The 18,664-nt window shown below is 37.4% G+C and overlaps 1 protein-coding gene across 1 annotated transcript in view; it reads right to left on the bottom strand.

Annotated features, from left to right (window-relative positions):
• Nucleotides 1–606: 606 nt before the first annotated feature.
• The window catches only part of irs4b (insulin receptor substrate 4b), a 28,008-nt gene continuing 9,950 nt past the window's right edge, over nucleotides 607–18,664 (bottom strand). Inside the window, exon 2 of the mRNA XM_081351649.1 lies at nucleotides 607–3,276. Within this exon, the coding sequence (XP_081207775.1) occupies nucleotides 3,272–3,276 (5 nt within the window). The 3' untranslated portion in view covers nucleotides 607–3,271. The remainder of the gene's footprint in view (nucleotides 3,277–18,664) is intronic.

Here is an 18,664-nt window from a genome sequence, read left to right on the forward strand (position 1 = left end):
TCATTTGGAGCGACCACTTATCATGTGGTGCGACCAATAAAAGCTATCACTGTATTAAATTTAAAATAAAATATCTTATTTCTGTGGCTGAAATATGAATCACTGATACAGTATGCTTTAGTAAATTATATTTTTAAAACATTTCTATCAGTTTTATGCGATTTACAGGAAAAATAAGTCTGTTAACTGCATTTTAGAAGGCGACTGAAATTGCAGAACAAAAATATGAGATCATTATATACAAAAACTCAAAAGAAATTCAAATACTCTGTTTTTAAACACTTTAATTACTGAGAACATGTAAAAAAATACATTTATGTTAAGGAAATTAATTAATTTTAAGATAAATCACGGTCGCCCCACATGACATTTTTTAAGCCTATGGACAATTCATCTAGATGAAAAAACACTAAAATCACTTAATTTAAATTTTTTATTTGAATTTATATGTACACAACATTCTTAATGATTGAACAATTGCAATATATATTGTTAATTTTCGTATTTTAAAATTGGCCTGTTGAAAATCCTTATACGTCATTGACCCATTAATAAAAATGATGTTATTTCAGCCAGCGCACATACCTGTATTTTTTTCCTGTTTTTGGTTTAAGTCCATAGTAATCGATTGTCGAGTTCACGCGCGTGATCATAGGTAACTAAACAATAAAATAATCAATCCCATAGTGGATTCTAAGTGATCAAGGGCTTTGCACGTTCAAAGGTTCCGCCAGTAGTGGGCACTCATGACGCACATCCGAGTGAACGAGATGGAGGGAAGTTAGCGAGTGAAGGCCATGACATTTTTGGACTGGAACGCAGCCAATGTTACCGAAGCAAACAATCAATTTCAACAATGGTGGACATGTTTTTCATTCGCAGGCATACAGACAAAAAAACAAAACAAATGGAACTGAAACGTGTTACAGGAACTTTTTTTATTGCAATAGCTCTATTGAAAGCAAAAAAAAAGATAAATACAAACACTAAGCAATGCTCAAATGATTTGCCTGCTTTCACTCTCTTTTTCCCACCAGAGGAAAAAGGAAAGTCTATCAACTGCAGAAAAAAAAAGAAGAAAAAAATCAAAGCATCAGTATGTACACACATGGACACAACCATAAAAAGTTTTTCCTTTTTTGAATTTTCTCAGACTCCATCGGACCTCCACACCTGAACTTTGCCATCTGCCAAGCTTAGACTTCAAAAACAATAGCGAACAGAAGACAAGTGTACCAAAACATACTAATGAGGTTCGACAAACACACGAAAACTGACGAGGGGATGCACAAACTTCCCGTCTCTTTGACTTTGAAATGATACCAAAATGAAAGAATTGCCTTTCATATAACATTCCAAAAGAAAAGATCTGAGCTATTAAAACAAAAACAAACAATTTGGGGTAAAACATATTAATGCTGTACCACTGCACATCTGTACTAATCAATGAAAATCATGGCAAAAAGCAGTCAGCTTGATCACATACATTAGCAAAAGGCTGATATCAAATACATTTATGTGGCTGATTTAAAGCTTTTTATGTTCAAAAATAATTTGTTTCAGTGTAACTCTTAGAGATCATTCTCACAATTACAAATGTTATGCTAACATTAGCAAGAAAAAGACTAAGCTGTACCCTTTTTTATGCCAATGTCCCATTTACCACGTCGAGGCAATTTGGGGTTTTAGATATAGTTTTGGACATTGAGCAAAACCTTGTTTTCACAGAACCACAGCTGAGCTTTAATGGCCAATCTGTGCTAGTTAAGACTTGCTTTGGTAAATCCACGAGGAATGAATCCTTTTACCAGACGACAAAATTCACTTTCGTACCATTGACAGAATAACAATGAAGACCGTACCGTACACAAGTTTTTTCTTTTCTTTTTTTGTCACGACAAGTTTCACATTTGATTTGGTCTTTTAAAACAATGTGTAGCAACAGGGAAATGTGAAAACAAAAAGGAAGGCTGTACCTAAAGTTTGAACCAGACGGAGTAGTGTGCATATCACTCCTTTTTGAAAAAATATTAGAGAACAATGCAGAAATCAGTTCGATGAACTGTACCCACTTTTTCACTTCCTGAAAGAACAGCCTGATCAAAACAGGACATACCGCAATACTGAGAGAAGAGTATCGTGGAACAAAGAGCAGCTGATTGGTAATACTAAAATATTGAATAGAATTAATTCTAAATAAAATATTAATGAAATGTTGAGGCTGTTTTAATGTTGTCTATTGAAGGAGATCCTACGATCCTGCCAACAGCATGCATAAAGTTTTATACAGACAAAATAGGGCTTTCGTTCCTTCGTATTGTGCTGTTTGTTCACCAAGTTGAAGAAGAGCTCCCCTTACGGTTCATTTACCGTGGGTACCAAAACATAACTCGAGAACTAATTTATATTTATTGGGATGATATAAATCACTAACTGTGCTCATCTGAGTGCCATTTTAGCAACTGCAGCAGATTTCATCAGGGGAGTCCCAGAATAGACCCTTCCTCTTGTCCGCCCTCTCTACAGCACACTTGGCAAAGAGGAGATGATGCTGGTCAAAAATAAGTACGGGAACAGATACGAAAAGGCTAAGTTTGGGCTGCGCCACATGCCAAAAAGGCACGGTGAAAAACACCTGTGGCCCTGCACTGGGTAAAGCAGACTGAAACGGCATGACTAGCCTGACACTCACAGATACTGAAGAACATAGTGTTGATAGTACAAAAGAGGAGGTTTCTACGGCCCAAAACTGAAGATGTGCGCGAAACGTTAAGTGAGGACCTAACGGAGACAGACATTCGTAAAAAAAAAAAAGAAAAAAAAAAAAGACACTACTACTGTACAGTCACATCCCATCTGCAGTCTGTACTGTACCCATATATGTTCTCTCTGTTAAGCAAACGGTAAACATAAACACTAAAATCTGTAATTGCACCTGAAATCTTTATGGGAAATAAATACAATTTGTACATACGCGTGATGCTTGTAAACAGCATGCACCTGTCTAAACCAGACTTGTGGATTATGGTGTCTTCGTAAGATGAACCTCCTTTTAATGCAGCGGATAAAACATTGTGATACAAATCGCAAAGCACTGAACTCATACGAGACAGAACGTATGGATGTGCTCTGAGACAGCACACGAACAAATAAAAATAACCATAAGAGTCCATTAAAGCAAAACTCAGGATCCTTTTGCTGTGTCACAGAGTTGTGTGCTAGGGCTCGCACGTTCTCTGGCATCTCTGCAGGAGCTTGATGGGACAGGTCCTTAGTCTGTAGTGAAAAAAAAAAAGAGAGAAAGGATTAACCCATGGACCAAGTGAAGATGGGATACCATCCCTACCTTCAATTAATCGAATCACTCAGTGTATTGATGGTTCAGTCACATGCCATATAGTGTTTAAAGGGTTAGTTCACCCAAAAACGACCTTATTTACTCACCCGCACGTCATTTTTCGAAAAAGAAATGATATTAAAAACCAGAGAGATTTTGGTCACCCCATTGAAAAGTCTGTTCTTGCAGATCAAGCAAGTGTGGTTGAGCTTCTGTTTACCATATGTGCAACGTTCAATGTTTATATGTGAGTAAAAGCCTAAATTAAAAACGCTCATCATATAAAGCTATCGTATCTCTTTGAAGACTTCGATTAAATTGCTTGTTTCATATGGATTACAATGTCTTTATGAACTTTTTAAAAGATTCAAAGTTTTGGTGGATTTTTTCAATTAAGGGCCAAAAATTGGTCATAAAACATTTAGGCTACATACACACACTCAGTGTTTGGGATCGGTCAGTGTGTCATGTTCGTTCATACATCAGCGTACAGTAACAGCTTGCGTAAGTGAGACCTTTTTTCTTTTACATGATATTCTTTACATTCATCCTCTACCCAGTTTTACCATGTCCTACCCGTCCCATCTAAGGATAACACCACGTGCCCTTCACCTGTCATTGCCATCTCTATCCCTTTACAGCACTGGTGAGCAGTGGGGTTGTACGGTGGCCTACTTTGACCCTGGTGCACACACAAACAGTGCCTTTGATAAAGGGCTTTGTCTGACCCAACAATGGTGGTGGGGGCACAATGCCACCGCTTTCAGAGCTCTCCGCACAGCGGCGTCTGGAGCGGCAGGAATGCCACTGGTTCATTGTTCAAGGGCAGGTCCGATGGGGTACCAAAGGTCCCAGAGTTCCTCCCGACCACATTGACAGCCACAACCTGAGTTTACCAGGAGAGAAGCCACTAAAAACCCCATCTACTGGAGTCAGCATCGTCTTCTGTTTATTAGAAATATGAGTCTTCAAGTTTTCTTTAGGACAGACAGAAGTTGCCATCACTCCTGCCCACACACAAAGCAGACCATGATCAAGGTAACCAGTTTTAGAAGAATATCCAGTTTTGGTCGGCCAGATGTTACATATCAACCAACTTCATATAATCCCATATCTGATCCAGCCCAAGGCTCAACAAAAACATTGCCCTGTCAACATTTTCACTGGCCCCACCACAAAGGAATGCTAAAATGTTTAAATACCAATGCATTTTAATATCTGCTAAAATATATACACAACACAGCTTACAAATCTGGGGTCAGTAAGAGGTTTAATGTTTTTGAAAGAGGTCTCTAACGCTCCCTAAAGCTGCATTTACTTGACCAAAAATACTGTAAAAACAGTAGTATTGGCAAGTATTATTACTATTTAAAATAACCTTTATATTTTACTGCTTTAAAATGTAATTCCTGTGATGGCAAAGCTGAATTTTCAGCATCATTACTCCAGTCTTCAGTGTCACATGATCCTTTAGAAATTATTCTAATGTGCTGATTTGGTGCTCAAGAAAAAAAATTCTTATTATTATCAATGTTAAACCAGTTGTGCTGCTTCCTATATTTGTGGAAACACTTTTAAATTCAAAAGAACAGCATTTATTAGAATTAGACAAATTTTACAACATTATAAATGTCTTTACTCTCTTTTGATGAATTCAATGCATCCTTGCTGAATTAATGTGTTTTTATGTTTAGCTTTTTATATTTAAGCCTTTTCTAATTATTGGAATGTCATTCATGTTGGACTTGGCCTCATAACATAGAACAAAAACTTAAGAATTTTCTGATATATTGATAAACATTCTGACTGATATTGTGCCCTAGATGGGTTCACACATAACCCAAAACAACCACAATCACCTGCAGAAATCCTTTTATTTTAGTACTGTACTTTTCTTAGAAGAAAGGTGAGAAGGATGGGGAGAAAGAGAGACAAATAAATACAACAGTAAAATATACTAAGACGACTAAGGGACTCCTTATCTATGCCTGTTTTAAATCCATCCGAATCAGTCTTAAGTGCATGGCATAAAAATCAATGTAGAAGATCAATGAATGTAACAATTTCAGTGGCATCGTATCATTGCCCCAAAGGGGCAAGTGACAGATCGGTCAACCAGCCCCGGGCCAGTGGGCCATCCTTATTGTTGAGTCCTGCATGCCCTAAAGAGAGAATAACAGCTTTCAGCTTCCAATAGTTTTCAGTTTTTCCTGCCTTGGAGCAAACCACAATGCAGTTTGCCAGGGAATATGGCACTAACCAGTGTTGCCAGATTGGGCGGGTAAAATTTGGTTTGGGCAGGTGGACAAAATTTGGGCTGTTTCGGGGTCAGTTCAGCAGTTTTCAAACATCTAAATTTTATAGTCTAATTGGTTAATAAACGAAACTCAAGTTTGCATGTACTCCATAAAATCAGTCATCGTGACGTTACTAAACACACAGGCCAACCGAAGAGTCGGCTGGCGTTGACGTCGCAGACGAGCATACACTCTAGCCAATCAGCGATCAGCAGGCAGACGTGATCATTCATGACTGATGGGTTTTTAGCGCGATAACTTGTAGCTGTGTATATATTTAAGTGATTGCTTTGCCAAAGTGGCATAAATACACAGCAAGTTATATCTAGTAAAGAGTGAGAGAGTGACCCAATCTCCAAACGTGGACTACACCAGTGGTGGGAGATGACTTGAAGGCTCTTTATAAATAGGCCTATAACTAACTCCGAGAGCACAGTTGAATGACTTAATGGGACGACTCCTGTCCATCGTCATGTGCACACTGATCAGGACATCTGCTACTTTTAAACCGTCTAGATTGTACTCGTCCCCAACAGCTGCTGAAAGAGAGTTGCGTCAACGATTAATCCGTTTTGACTGTACCAAGTTCTGCGTTATGTTCTACAATATGTTCTTGCCGAAAGACGTTCTGTCTGAAGTTAAAACGCAACACAAAGTTAAGCGCATTCTTGTTGTTGGTACAGTATGCATCAATGAATGACACATTTTAGCTGTGGTGTGTGGTGTGTTGTGGTGGTGTGCTTAAATTGACTTCTTACTGTTGAATGTTTTTTTCCGAGGTTAAGTCATCGGTTAATTTCTTGATTGCCATTTGACAGTTTCCACCTAGACATTTTAATATTTGCTAATTCTCTTTAATGTATTTGCATTGTTTTGATCCGTTTTCCTGGGAATTTGATTTATTTTTATTTTATCACCATTATTTTGTTTTAAAGATATAAAAATGGTGCTCAACCTTGATTGACAGCAATCCAATTTTATCAAATTATTTTGGAAGTTAAAGTTTTGGGTGGGTTTTGGTGAACTTTTGAGCTGGAAATCATTGGCCCAAATCTGGGAACACTGGCACTAACAACTTGAAAAATTAAACCAAAATGATACAAGGGAGTGAGGAAAGTAAAAGTCAAATAGGTTTTTGAAGCTGGGAACTAGTTGCATCTTCCACAGATCATTCGCTTTCAAATCTACCCACCATTGTCACTCTATACCCCACTGCCAAAATGACAAAGATGCTCTTTTCCATACAATAAAAATAAATATCACTGGCTGTCACTGGTGCCTCCTCAAAAAAACAAACGATCTAAGGCAGAAAAGGAAGCCAACAAGTAGTTACCCCTACTCCTGCAAACAAACCGAAATGGCCATTTTTAATCTGAGCCTGTTCAGTTTGAGTCATTGATGTGTTATATATTAACCACCTTATCAAAGAATCAAAGAGATCCCATTCAGTCATCCTCTGGCCTAAAAAGTGAACTGCAGCACAAGACCATCTGCGTCACTGCATGAACACCAAACTCCATGTGCGTCACCACACACAAATCACAAGCATATCATAGTGTGATGCCACAGCAGGCCACCGCTATAAGTGGAACAATGACCAAACCACTGCTGCCTCCCTTTAATTCCTGGCCTATTTTAGGAGTTTCTCTGCCAGCCTACGACAGTGGGATTGCCCATGACCCCGCAGAAGTCTCTTCTTTCACTAGTAGATGAACTTACGAACTCATACAGATGTCATTGGTCCAGAAGAACTGTGTTGGAGAGCTGATTTGTGTCATTAAGATCACCTTCGGTGTAGCAAGGTGCTCGGTTTCATCATGAAGAAAGAAGAACCCAAAAAGACAACAATTTGCTTATCAAGAAAGCAACAGGGATGCTATATAAGCTCACAGGAAATGTTGTATGCTGACTTGTTTCACAATTTGTCATTTTGCTTGCAGAGCAATTCACTACTCTATATGGCAGCTTCCGGAAGAAACGGATTCGCAAATGTAGTGTTGCACTCAAGAATGATTCAGATTAAAGGTATAGCGGAGGATCTTTCCAAATTTTAGATAAGACCCGCCCTCTCCACTTTTTGAAAAGTTTGATTGATTCACCAGAATGATTGACAATTAGGAGGACCAATAGTTTAGGTTACCCACCAGGAAGTAAAACATCCTCCGCTATACCTTTAATTTAAACGGGCATCTAAATTAAGAGTCCCCACCACAATGTCTGTTGTCATCTCAGTATCTTTTAATGTTGAATTTATTTGTCTCTCTTTCTTTCCATTCTTCTCACCTTTCTTCTCTCTACAGATTAAAAAAAGTTCACTACTACAGGTGGAGCAGCTCATCATCACTAAGTGATCCAGCACAAGAAAGGTAGAAAAGTATACAGGTAAAATAACAGGAATAATAATAAAATACAATAAAATTTTATCTATATACTAGCACATTTAAAAACAACTGGTGTTGACCATAGTGCTTTACAAAAGCCAAGGAAACTAACAATAAGATGGAAAACACATAAAACAGTAAAGCAAAATAAAGAACAATAAAATGGAAAACCTATGAACTAAGGTAAAATATTTAAAAATATAATGATACTCAAGATATACTGAAAGCAAAGATTTCAAACTGGATTTAAAAATGTACAAAGTTTTGGCGGATCTGATGAAAGCTGGTAGACTATCCCATAACTTCACCCCTATTTTGAAGAAAAGTTCTAGGAACAGATAGTAGATCAGAGTCCCCCGAGCTGAGTGATCTTGACTGTGAGGGCAGATGTAATAGTTCAGATAGATATTGTGGAGCCTGGTTCTGCAAAGACTTAATAACAAAACTTTAAAATCAATTCTGTATTTAACCGGTAGCCAATGAAGCGAGATCAAAACCAGTGTGATGTGTTCACTTTTACACTTCCCTTTGAGGAGCCGTGCTGTGGCATTTTGAGCGAATTGCAAGTGTGTGATTCACATCTGAGGGGCACCAATATATAAATAGTTACAATAATCTAATCGGGATGTTACAAAAGCATGCATAGCAGTCTCAAAGTTCTTAGCAGACAAAAAGGGTTTAACCCTGGCTAAAAGACAAAGATGATAAAAATAGGACTTAACCACAGCACTTATCTGTTTATCATATTTAAGGTTGTCATTAAACAAAACCCCCAGACTCCGAACACAGGTGGTATTGTATGGTAACAGCGTTTGGAGATCAAAATCATGAGTACAGCGATCATTTGAACCAAACAAGATAATTTAGGTCCTGCTCTCATTAAGACTCAAGAAATTACTAGCGAGCCAGAGTTTTAGTTCATCCAAACAGTCCAATATCAGCTTTAAAGCAAGCTTATCATCACGCTTCAAAGGCAAATAAATGTGTGTCATCAGCATACAGATGAAAAGATACCCCAATGTCTAGATAAAATAGAACCCAAAGGGGGCATATAAAGATTAAACAAAACCGGGTCAAGAATAGAGCCCTGAGGAACGCCAGAGCCCAACTGCATTTCAGACGAAGACTGTGGCCCGATGCAGACAGTATTAGTTAAATATGAACAGAACCATTGAAGCACCGTGCCCCAAAAGCCCACTCATGGTTCTAGACGTGATATGAGAATGTTGTGATCGACCAGGTCAAATCAATGCAGAGCTAAGGTCTAGCAAGACCAAAGCCCCAGATTGCCCGGTATCGGTAGTGAGCATTACATCATTCATGACTCTTAAGAGGGCTGATTCTGTGCTATGAAATTACAGATTAATAACAGATAGGCTATAGTACTAAAATAAAATGATTTCTGCATGAAATTGTGGCTATTAGGGATGGAAAAAAAAATTTGATTAACACATGAATAACGATTCTATCTTCAACCGATTCCCATCGTTTCATAAACTTCAAAGTGTTTTACTGTAGCATACTGTACTTCAGTGTTTTACTATAGCATAAAAAAAGTGTTCTTTTAACATCAGGTTAAACTCACGGGGTTTAGGGTTTTAGGTGATCCTACATTAGGTTTATTTAACAACAGAAACTGAATCAAATGTAAAAATAAAACGCTGCTTATTTTTCATTGCATGAACAAAAGACAGAGAAAAATCACAAGAATATATATATATATATATATATATATATATATATATATATATATATATATATATATATATATATATATATATATATATATATATATATATATATATATATATATATATATATATATATATATATATATATATATATATACACACACAGTGAGTAAAATAAGTATTTGAACACCCTGCTATTTTGCAAGTTCTCCCACTTGGAAATCATGGAGGGGTCTGAAATTGTCATCGTAGGTGCATGTCCACTGTGAGAGACATAATAAAAATATAAAAAACAAGAAATCACAATATATGATTTTGTAACTATTTATTTGTATGATACAGCTGCAAATAAGTATTTGAACACCTGTCTATCAGCTAGAATTCTGACCCTCAAAGACCTGTTAGTCTGCCTTTAAAATGTCCACCTCCACTCCATTTATTATCCTAAATTAGCTGCACCTGTTTGAGGTCGTTAGCTGCATAAAGACACCTGTCCACCCCATACAATCAGTAAGAATCCAACTACTAACATGGCCAAGACCAAAGAGCTGTCCAAAGACACTGGAGACAAAATTGTACACCTCCACAAGGCTGGAAAGGGCTACGGGGAAATTGCCAAGCAGCTTGGTGAAAAAAGGTCCACTGTTGGAGCAATCATTAGAAAATGGAAGAAGCTAAACATGACTTTCAATCTCCCTCGGACTGGGGCTCCATGCAAGATCTCACCTCGTGGGGTCTCAATGATCCTAAGAAAGGTGAGAAATCAGCCCAGAACTACACGGGAGGAGCTGGTCAATGACCTGAAAAGAGCTGGGACCACCGTTTCCAAGGTTACTGTTGGTAATACACTAAGACGTCATGGTTTGAAATCATGCATGGCACGGAAGGTTACCCTGCTTAAACCAGCACATGTCAAGGCCCGTCTTAAGTTTGCCAATGACCATTTGGATGATCCAGAGGAGTCATGGGAGAAAGTCATGTGGTCAGATGAGACCAAAATAGAACTTTTTGGTCATAATTCCACTAAACGTGTTTGGAGGAAGAAGAATGATGAGTACCATCCCAAGAACACCATCCCTACTGTGAAGCATGGGGGTGGTAGCATCATGCTTTGGGGGTGTTTTTCTGCACATGGGACAGGGCGACTGCACTGTATTAAGGAGAGGATGACCGGGGCCATGTATTGCGAGATTTTGGGGAACAACCTCCTTCCCTCAGTTAGAGCATTGAAGATGGGTCGAGGCGGGGTCTTCCAACATGACAATGACCCAAAGCACACAGCCAGGATAACCAAGGAGTGGCTCTGTAAGAAGCATATCAAGGTTCTGGCGTGGCCTAGCCAGTCTCCAGACCTAAACCCAATAGAGAATCTTTGGAGGGAGCTCAAACTCCGTGTTTCTCAGCGACAGCCCAGAAACCTGACTGATCTAGAGAAGATCTGTGTGGAGGAGTGGGCCAAAATCCCTCCTGCAGTGTGTGCAAACCTGGTGAAAAACTACAGGAAACGTTTGACCTCTGTAATTGCAAACAAAGGCTACTGTACCAAATATTAACATTGATTTTCTCAGGTGTTCAAATACTTATTTGCAGCTGTATCATACAATAAATAGTTAAAAAATCATACATTGTGATTTCTGGATTTTTTTTTTTTTAGATTATGTCTCTCACAGTGGACATGCACCTACGATGACAATTTCAGACCCCTCCATGATTTCTAAGTGGGAGAACTTGCAAAATAGCAGGGTGTTCAAATACTTATTTTCCTCACTGTATATATATATATATACCAACCTAAAACTTAAGGATATTGTCGATTATATTCAACTTTATGTGTCAAAAGATCAACTAATAGTGATCGTGAGCTTTGCATGCAGATTATTTTATTACAATGGTTGTTTGAAAGGAGGAACCAAGTGAGGGCAAACAATAAATAAATCCACCAAAAAGCTTGTGTCCAGGTGGTTAAATATGGAAGTTAAAACAGCATCACAAATTTTGGGGAACTTCAAAAAGAGAGCAACATTTCATATTTATGGTTGAAATATGTATCAATAATACACTGTTTCCTTTATTCTGTTTAAGTTTATTCTAAGAATTCAACATTTGTGCGTCTAAAACTGAAAAAAACAAAAATGCTGAAATTTGCTGAATGTGAAAAAAATACAGCAAAATAACTCTTTTTAAACTGAATTGTAAGCAAGACCTTTATCTCATTTACATGACTCTTTACATTCTTCCTCTACCCAGTTTTACCATGTCCTACCAGTCTCATCTAAGGATAACACCACGTGCCCTTCACCTGTCATTGCCATCTCTTTACAGCACTGGTGAGCAGTGGGGTTGTACGGTGGCCTGCTTTGACCCTGGTGCACACACAAACAGTGCCTTTGATAAAGGGCTTTGTCTGACCCAACAATGGGGCATGAGGGCAATGTGGGCATGAGTGCGCACAGCGGCGTCTGGAGCGGCAGGAATGCCACTGGTTCATTGTTCAAGGGCAGGTCCGATGGGGGAACCAAAGGTCACAGAGTTCCTCCTGACCTTGGTGCAATCATTACCCCACAGCGACAACCACAACCTGACCACCACCACTCCTACCTGCACACAAGATTAAGGTGGCCATTTTTGGTAGGCCAAATGTTATATATTAACCACCTCCCTGGAATAGATCTGTGCCATCCATCTTCTCAAACAGTCCTAAAAAGTGAATGGCATCTGCATGGGCACCAGACTCCATACCAATCAGACATTACAAGCATAGGGCTGGGCAATAAAACAATAGCGATAATTATTGCATTATAATTGTCCTCGATAAAACGATAACAAGAGTTCAGTAAATGTTTAATATAATGTTTATTAGCAAAAAGCGGTATGAAACAGCGCTACTCGTTTTAACCGCGCCACACGGACCATTTATCCCATTGGCTCAAAGTTCCAACAGCAGCGCAGTGTGAGCTTACTATACTAGCAGATACCATAGAAAAGAGTTACATTTTACCATAGCAGTGCTGGTTGCGTGGTTTTAACTGTGGTTATGATCTAAATGTATGCTACTATGGAAGATCAATGGTTCATTTTAATAAAGCTCAAACAGTCAGAATATTTCAATTTTAGCATATAAAAATAAGGTTGGTACAATTTACAGATTACATCCTACATAGGGTTACATCACTACTACTACTACTACTACTACTACTACTACTACTACTACTACTACTACTACTACTACTACTACTACTACTACTACTACTACTACTACTACTACTACTACTACTACTACTACTACTACTACTACTACTACTACTACTACTACTACTACTACTACTACTACTACTACTACTACTACTACTACTACTACTACTACTACTACTACTACTACTACTACTACTACTACTACTACTACTACTACTACTACTACTACTACTACTACTACTACTACTACTACTACTACTACTACTACTACTACTACAAGTCACAACACAAACCAGTTTCATGACTTGAAACTACTATCACCTGTTAGCAGAAAATAAGAAATTCTTTTAAGATATTTATTTTGGAGAAACACTGGAAAAGTGGAATACAGTAGCCTGGATGCCAGCTGAACTTAGCCCCGCCCACAACATTTGAGGTCGGGAAGTTCGGTCTGGACTTGATCCGTTGTGGAGCAACCAGAGCTGTTCGGACCAATCAAATTGTCAGGGTGGGCATTATACGATGATAGACAGATGATCAACAGTAACGTAATCATCCACGTCACCAAAGAGCGCTTGGGTTGAATTCGTTTACAACAAAGATGACTGCCGCTGGAGAATTGAGATGTGTAAACAGACGGGATGGCGGAATCATGTAAGATTTCGACGAGAGCGCATTAATCTTAAAAGAGGAACAGAGAACCGCGATCAAGGCATTTGTCGATCGGAAAGATGAATGGAGAACATACATCACATCCTCCATTCCTCTGAATGGTTGGAGGTCTATCCAATTGAGTGCAGAGGCATTTTCTTTCCTGGTTGCTGGTTCGGTTGAAACACGCTCCTTAATCACAGCCCAATGGAGCAGCATCAGACTCATATTCTGACTAGAATCTGAGTATGACGACATCAGGCTAGGAATACAGTAAAAATTACTGGAAAAGTGTAAAGAATTCAAAAGCGTGAAGTGTTGTCATGTTCTGAAAATAAAAAGTGGTTTAAAATTACAATTAACTGCCTGGTTTCAACAACTTCCACTTAGAATAATCACAAATCTGCCTTTAAACCTGAAAGAATTAAAGATTTGACATTTAAGGTCCTTGCACACCGAGTCCGAAATTTTCGTATGTTTTTTTTTCATATTCTTCATCATTCGGTGGCTCTGAATTGTCAAAACACCTCTCAAAATGCTTGCTACAGATGCGAAAAACACAGAAAAATTTATCCCGATTCGAATTTTTTTATGACGGACGAAAATTTGAGGCAATGTGTAAACGTGATTGACAAGTTACATTTATTTTTTAACGAGCAAAAATTTCAGCTCAGTGTGCAAGGACCTTTATGGTGATGATCATTGATATCGACTGATATGAAAACTTTTATCATGATTATTTGTTTGGCCATATCGTCCAGCCTTACATGTCTCAATTAGGGGAAACAATGATCAAAGTAACCATTGCTGCTCCAGCCTATTTACAGTGCTGTTCTGCCAGCCAATGACAGTGAGATTTGTCCCTTGACCCTATTGGGAGCCTCTTCTTTCACTAGTAGATGAACTTATGAAGGGTGGATGTCAATCGTCCAGTAGGATTGCACTGGCACAGAGAGCCGAATCATGTGATTAAGACACTGAAGCGCCTCACCTTAACAGGAATGACCCACTAACACCAATCACAGCCAACCTGAGTGACAAACACACACACACACACACACACCACCTTCTGTGGAAAGTTCTCTAAACGAAAACAGCTAAACTGCTGCAGGGCGCTCCGTTTCACCATGGCGACTGGCCACATAATTCATGATACGAGAGGACAATGGGTGGGATTAAACTTGTCTAACTTGCCAGGAAACAGTCTTAAAATAAGAGACAAGCAGGTAAATGAACCAAACTGTAAGCTGCAAAAGGTGGATGTATCTTTGCAATAAGTAAATCTTTATGTAATGTGCTAACTGTGATGTCCATTAATGTACACTATTATTAAAAAGTGTTTTTGAAAGAAATCAATGCACCCCCAGGGCTGCGTTTATTTGATCAAAAAACAAACAAACAAACAGTAAAAACAGTGACATAACACTAATATTGTGAAATATTACTACAATTACAACTCTTTTCTATTTGAAAATATGCAATTATGGCTACGCTGAATTTTAAGCATCATTACTGATGCATGTGTTCAGTGTCACATGACCATTCAGAAAAATCATTCTGATATGCTGATTTGCTGCTCAAGAAACATTTCGTATTAAATTAAAAACAAAAACTGTAATAATTTTTTTCATGATTGTTTGATGAATAGAAAGTTCAAAAGAACAGAATTTATTTAAAATAGAAGGCTTGTGTATCAATATTACCTTTACTGTCAATTTTGATCAATTTAATGCATCCTTGCTGAAAAAAAAAAAGTATTCTTTCAAATTAAATCACTCGTAAATTACACACAAAAAAGTCATACTTCCAGTTATTATTAGCATGAACATTAATATATCATTATTTCCCATTATGATTTTTTTTTTTTTTTTGGGCCAAACATGCATTCCTAATAGGTTACCAAATAAGTTACAAGTTCAACAAAGTTCAAATTTTGCTACACTGATGCTGGACAGGGGCATGTTACACACACACACACACACACACACTGACTGAAGCTGAATCTATGTGAAATAAGTGAGAGAGACAGATACAGTACCAGTCAAAAGTTTGGAAACATTACTATTTTTAATGTTTTTGAAAGAAGTCTCTTATGCTCATCAAGCCTGCAGTAAAAAAAAAAAAAACAAAAAAAAAAAAACAGTAATATTATGAAATATTATTACAATTTAAAATAATGTTTCTCTTTTTTAATATATTTTAAAATGTAATTTATTTTTGTGATGCAAAGCTGAATTTTCATCAGCAAGTACTCCAGTCTTTGGTGTCTTATGATCCTTCAGAAATCATTCTAATATGATGATTTGATACTCAGTTATTATCAATGATGGAAACAGTTGTGCTGTTTAATATATATTTTTTGGAATACTTTTTTCAGGATTCATTGATGAGTAAAACGTTAACAGCATTTATTCATAAAAACAGCATTTATTCAAAATAAAAACATTTTTAACAATATAAATCGTTACCATAACCTTTTATCAATTTAACGCATCCTTGTTGAATTAAAGTACTAATTTCTTAAAAAAAAAATAGTTATTGTTCCCAAACTTTTGAACGGTAGTGTATATTGTTACAAAAGATTTCTATTCTTAATAAATACAGTTCTTTTTAACTTTTTATTCATCAAATAATCCTGAAAAAAGTATCTCAGGTTATAAAAAAAATATTAAGCAGCACAACTGTTTCCAACATTGATCATAAATCAGCATATTAGAATGATTTCTGAAGGATCATAAGACACCAAAGTCTTTCAAAAACATTAAAAATAGTAATGTTTCCAAACTTCTGACTGGTACTGTATATATAATAGATATAGATATAGATATAGAGAGAGAGAGAGAGAGAGAGAGAGAGAGAGAGAGAGAGAGAGAGAGAGAGAGAGAGAGAGAGAGAGAGAGAGAGAGAGAGAGAGAGAGAGAGAGAGAGAGAGAGAGAGAGAGAGAGAGAGAGAGAGAGAGAGAGAGAGAGAGAGAGAGAGAGAGAGAGAGAGAGAGAGAGAGAGAGAGTGAGAGTGAGAGAGAGAGAGAGAGGACAGATAATAAAGTTTGCCGCACAGGGGTTTATGATGTGGTTGCTAGGCAGGCTCTGATTCGCCTTTGATGTAACCAGAACACTCCGGATATTAAAATACAGTAAACACTGGTCAAGTAAGTCATAAATACAATAATTAAGCAGGAAGAATCGGTGTGAGCATGTGTGAGTTTGTGCATATGACTCTCAAGCCAAGCACACCATGTTCTGGACTAAAACATTCCTGTCATCTCTCAACCCTAATTTGGGTCCATAGGTTTTTAAAAAGCTCATGTGATAGCTAATGTAGTACTCAACAGAACACCTCAACATGTGCCAAACGCCATCACGCACTGCAATCCACCGCTCTAATTCACCCTCGAAATGATACACAAGGCTTAGGTTTGTTTATGCATGTCTATAGTTAAAGAAAACCAACATGGATCTACTAATGTTTGTGCACACAAACATGAGGTGAAGGTCTCTTTAGGGAGGGGAAACTTGTTTGCTTGTGTATAGGGTCAAAGTTTCAGTCGGTCTTAGCGTAGATCAGTAACTCAGTGTACCAGTAAACTAATGGGGGTTGAACTCTAAAGGCTGATACGGACTCATCCACAATCACTGACAAACAATATTGTTCTACAGCAATACGTCACCTCAAAATCAGCCCCTAAAAACTGCATCCGATCATGGTCAGGTGAACCCAAAACAGCCTAATTATACAGGACTACTTTAAGACTGATCAGTCTCATTCAACAGCTGATTTTTATGTTGTATTTTATATGCCTAGTATGAATAATTCATCTATCAAAAGAAAAAGAGCTTCTGTTCAATAGTTTCGGGTTGGTAAGATTCATGAAAGAAGTGTCACCAAGGCTTCATTTATTTGATCAAAAATGCAGTAAAACAAAAATAAAGAAATATTATTACAATTTAAAATAACTTTTACATTTGAATATAGTTAATAAGTAATTTATTCCTGTGACGGCAAAGCTGAATTTTCAGCATCGTTACTCCAGTCTTCAGTGTCACATGATCCTTCAGAAATCATTCTAATACGCTGATTTGCTGCTCAAGAAACATTTCTTATTATTATCATCAATGTAATGTTGAAAACAGCGATGCTGCTTAAAATGTTTGTGGAAACCAGGATTCTTTCATTAATATAGCTCAAAAGAACAGCATTATAAACAGCATCTCTAACATTATAAATGTCACTTTTGATCAATGTAATGTGTCCTTTAAATTATTAAAAGGTTAATTACTAATAATAAATAAATAAATAAAAATCGTACTGCCCCTAAACTTTTAAATGCCAAGTTCAATCATTTGCGGAATACAGAAAAAAGAATTATATAATTTTTCTGGTTAAAATCCCATTCTGACAAGGGAGCTTCTCTTATGTTTATGTCATAGCATATTGCATACAAAGTGTCAAAAAAGAAAAAAAAAAAAGGAAAATAATTCTCCAATTAGGTCAGTGTATAGTTGTTCTCATTCGCTTAGTAAAGCATGAAAGGAATATGCGAGTTTGTGCGTGTTTGAACAGAATTTAACACAGGAAAAGGATCCTGTTACCTGCGGTCCTCATTTCCTGCAATAAGAGCAATACTGTTCAGCACATGCCATGGTCGTAAATAAGGTGGGCACTCAAAATAACGCTGTAAATATAGGCATATGTGATGTACAGAAGGACATGATGCCTCTTGAGCAGGACTTTAGCCCAGCACAGCTCATTTCTCAACAGAGGACTGAGATCTCCCAACACAAATGCACTTTATTATATACATGAAACTTTTAGACTCTTTTTGCATCCAAAGGTTGCTCTCAGTAATTTTGACAATATTAAAAACGTGTACAAAAAGAAATATATAGTACTTTCAAATAAAACTATGGTTACTTCAATGATATAAAGATTATAGCCATGACATAGTGGAGCAATAAAAGCAGTTTTAAACTATATGGAGTGCGTCACTTCGCATATGCACATAATTATCTAAATAAGGGGATTCCCAGGTAACTCCACTAGTATCCACATTTTCGCTCACAGGACAAACTAATCCTGCCACCCGCTAATAGCACATTTCAACAACGACACCTGAA

Source organism: Scardinius erythrophthalmus (genome assembly GCF_964197995.2).
Source record: "Scardinius erythrophthalmus genome assembly, chromosome: 2".
Lineage (NCBI taxonomy): Eukaryota > Metazoa > Chordata > Actinopteri > Cypriniformes > Leuciscidae > Scardinius > Scardinius erythrophthalmus.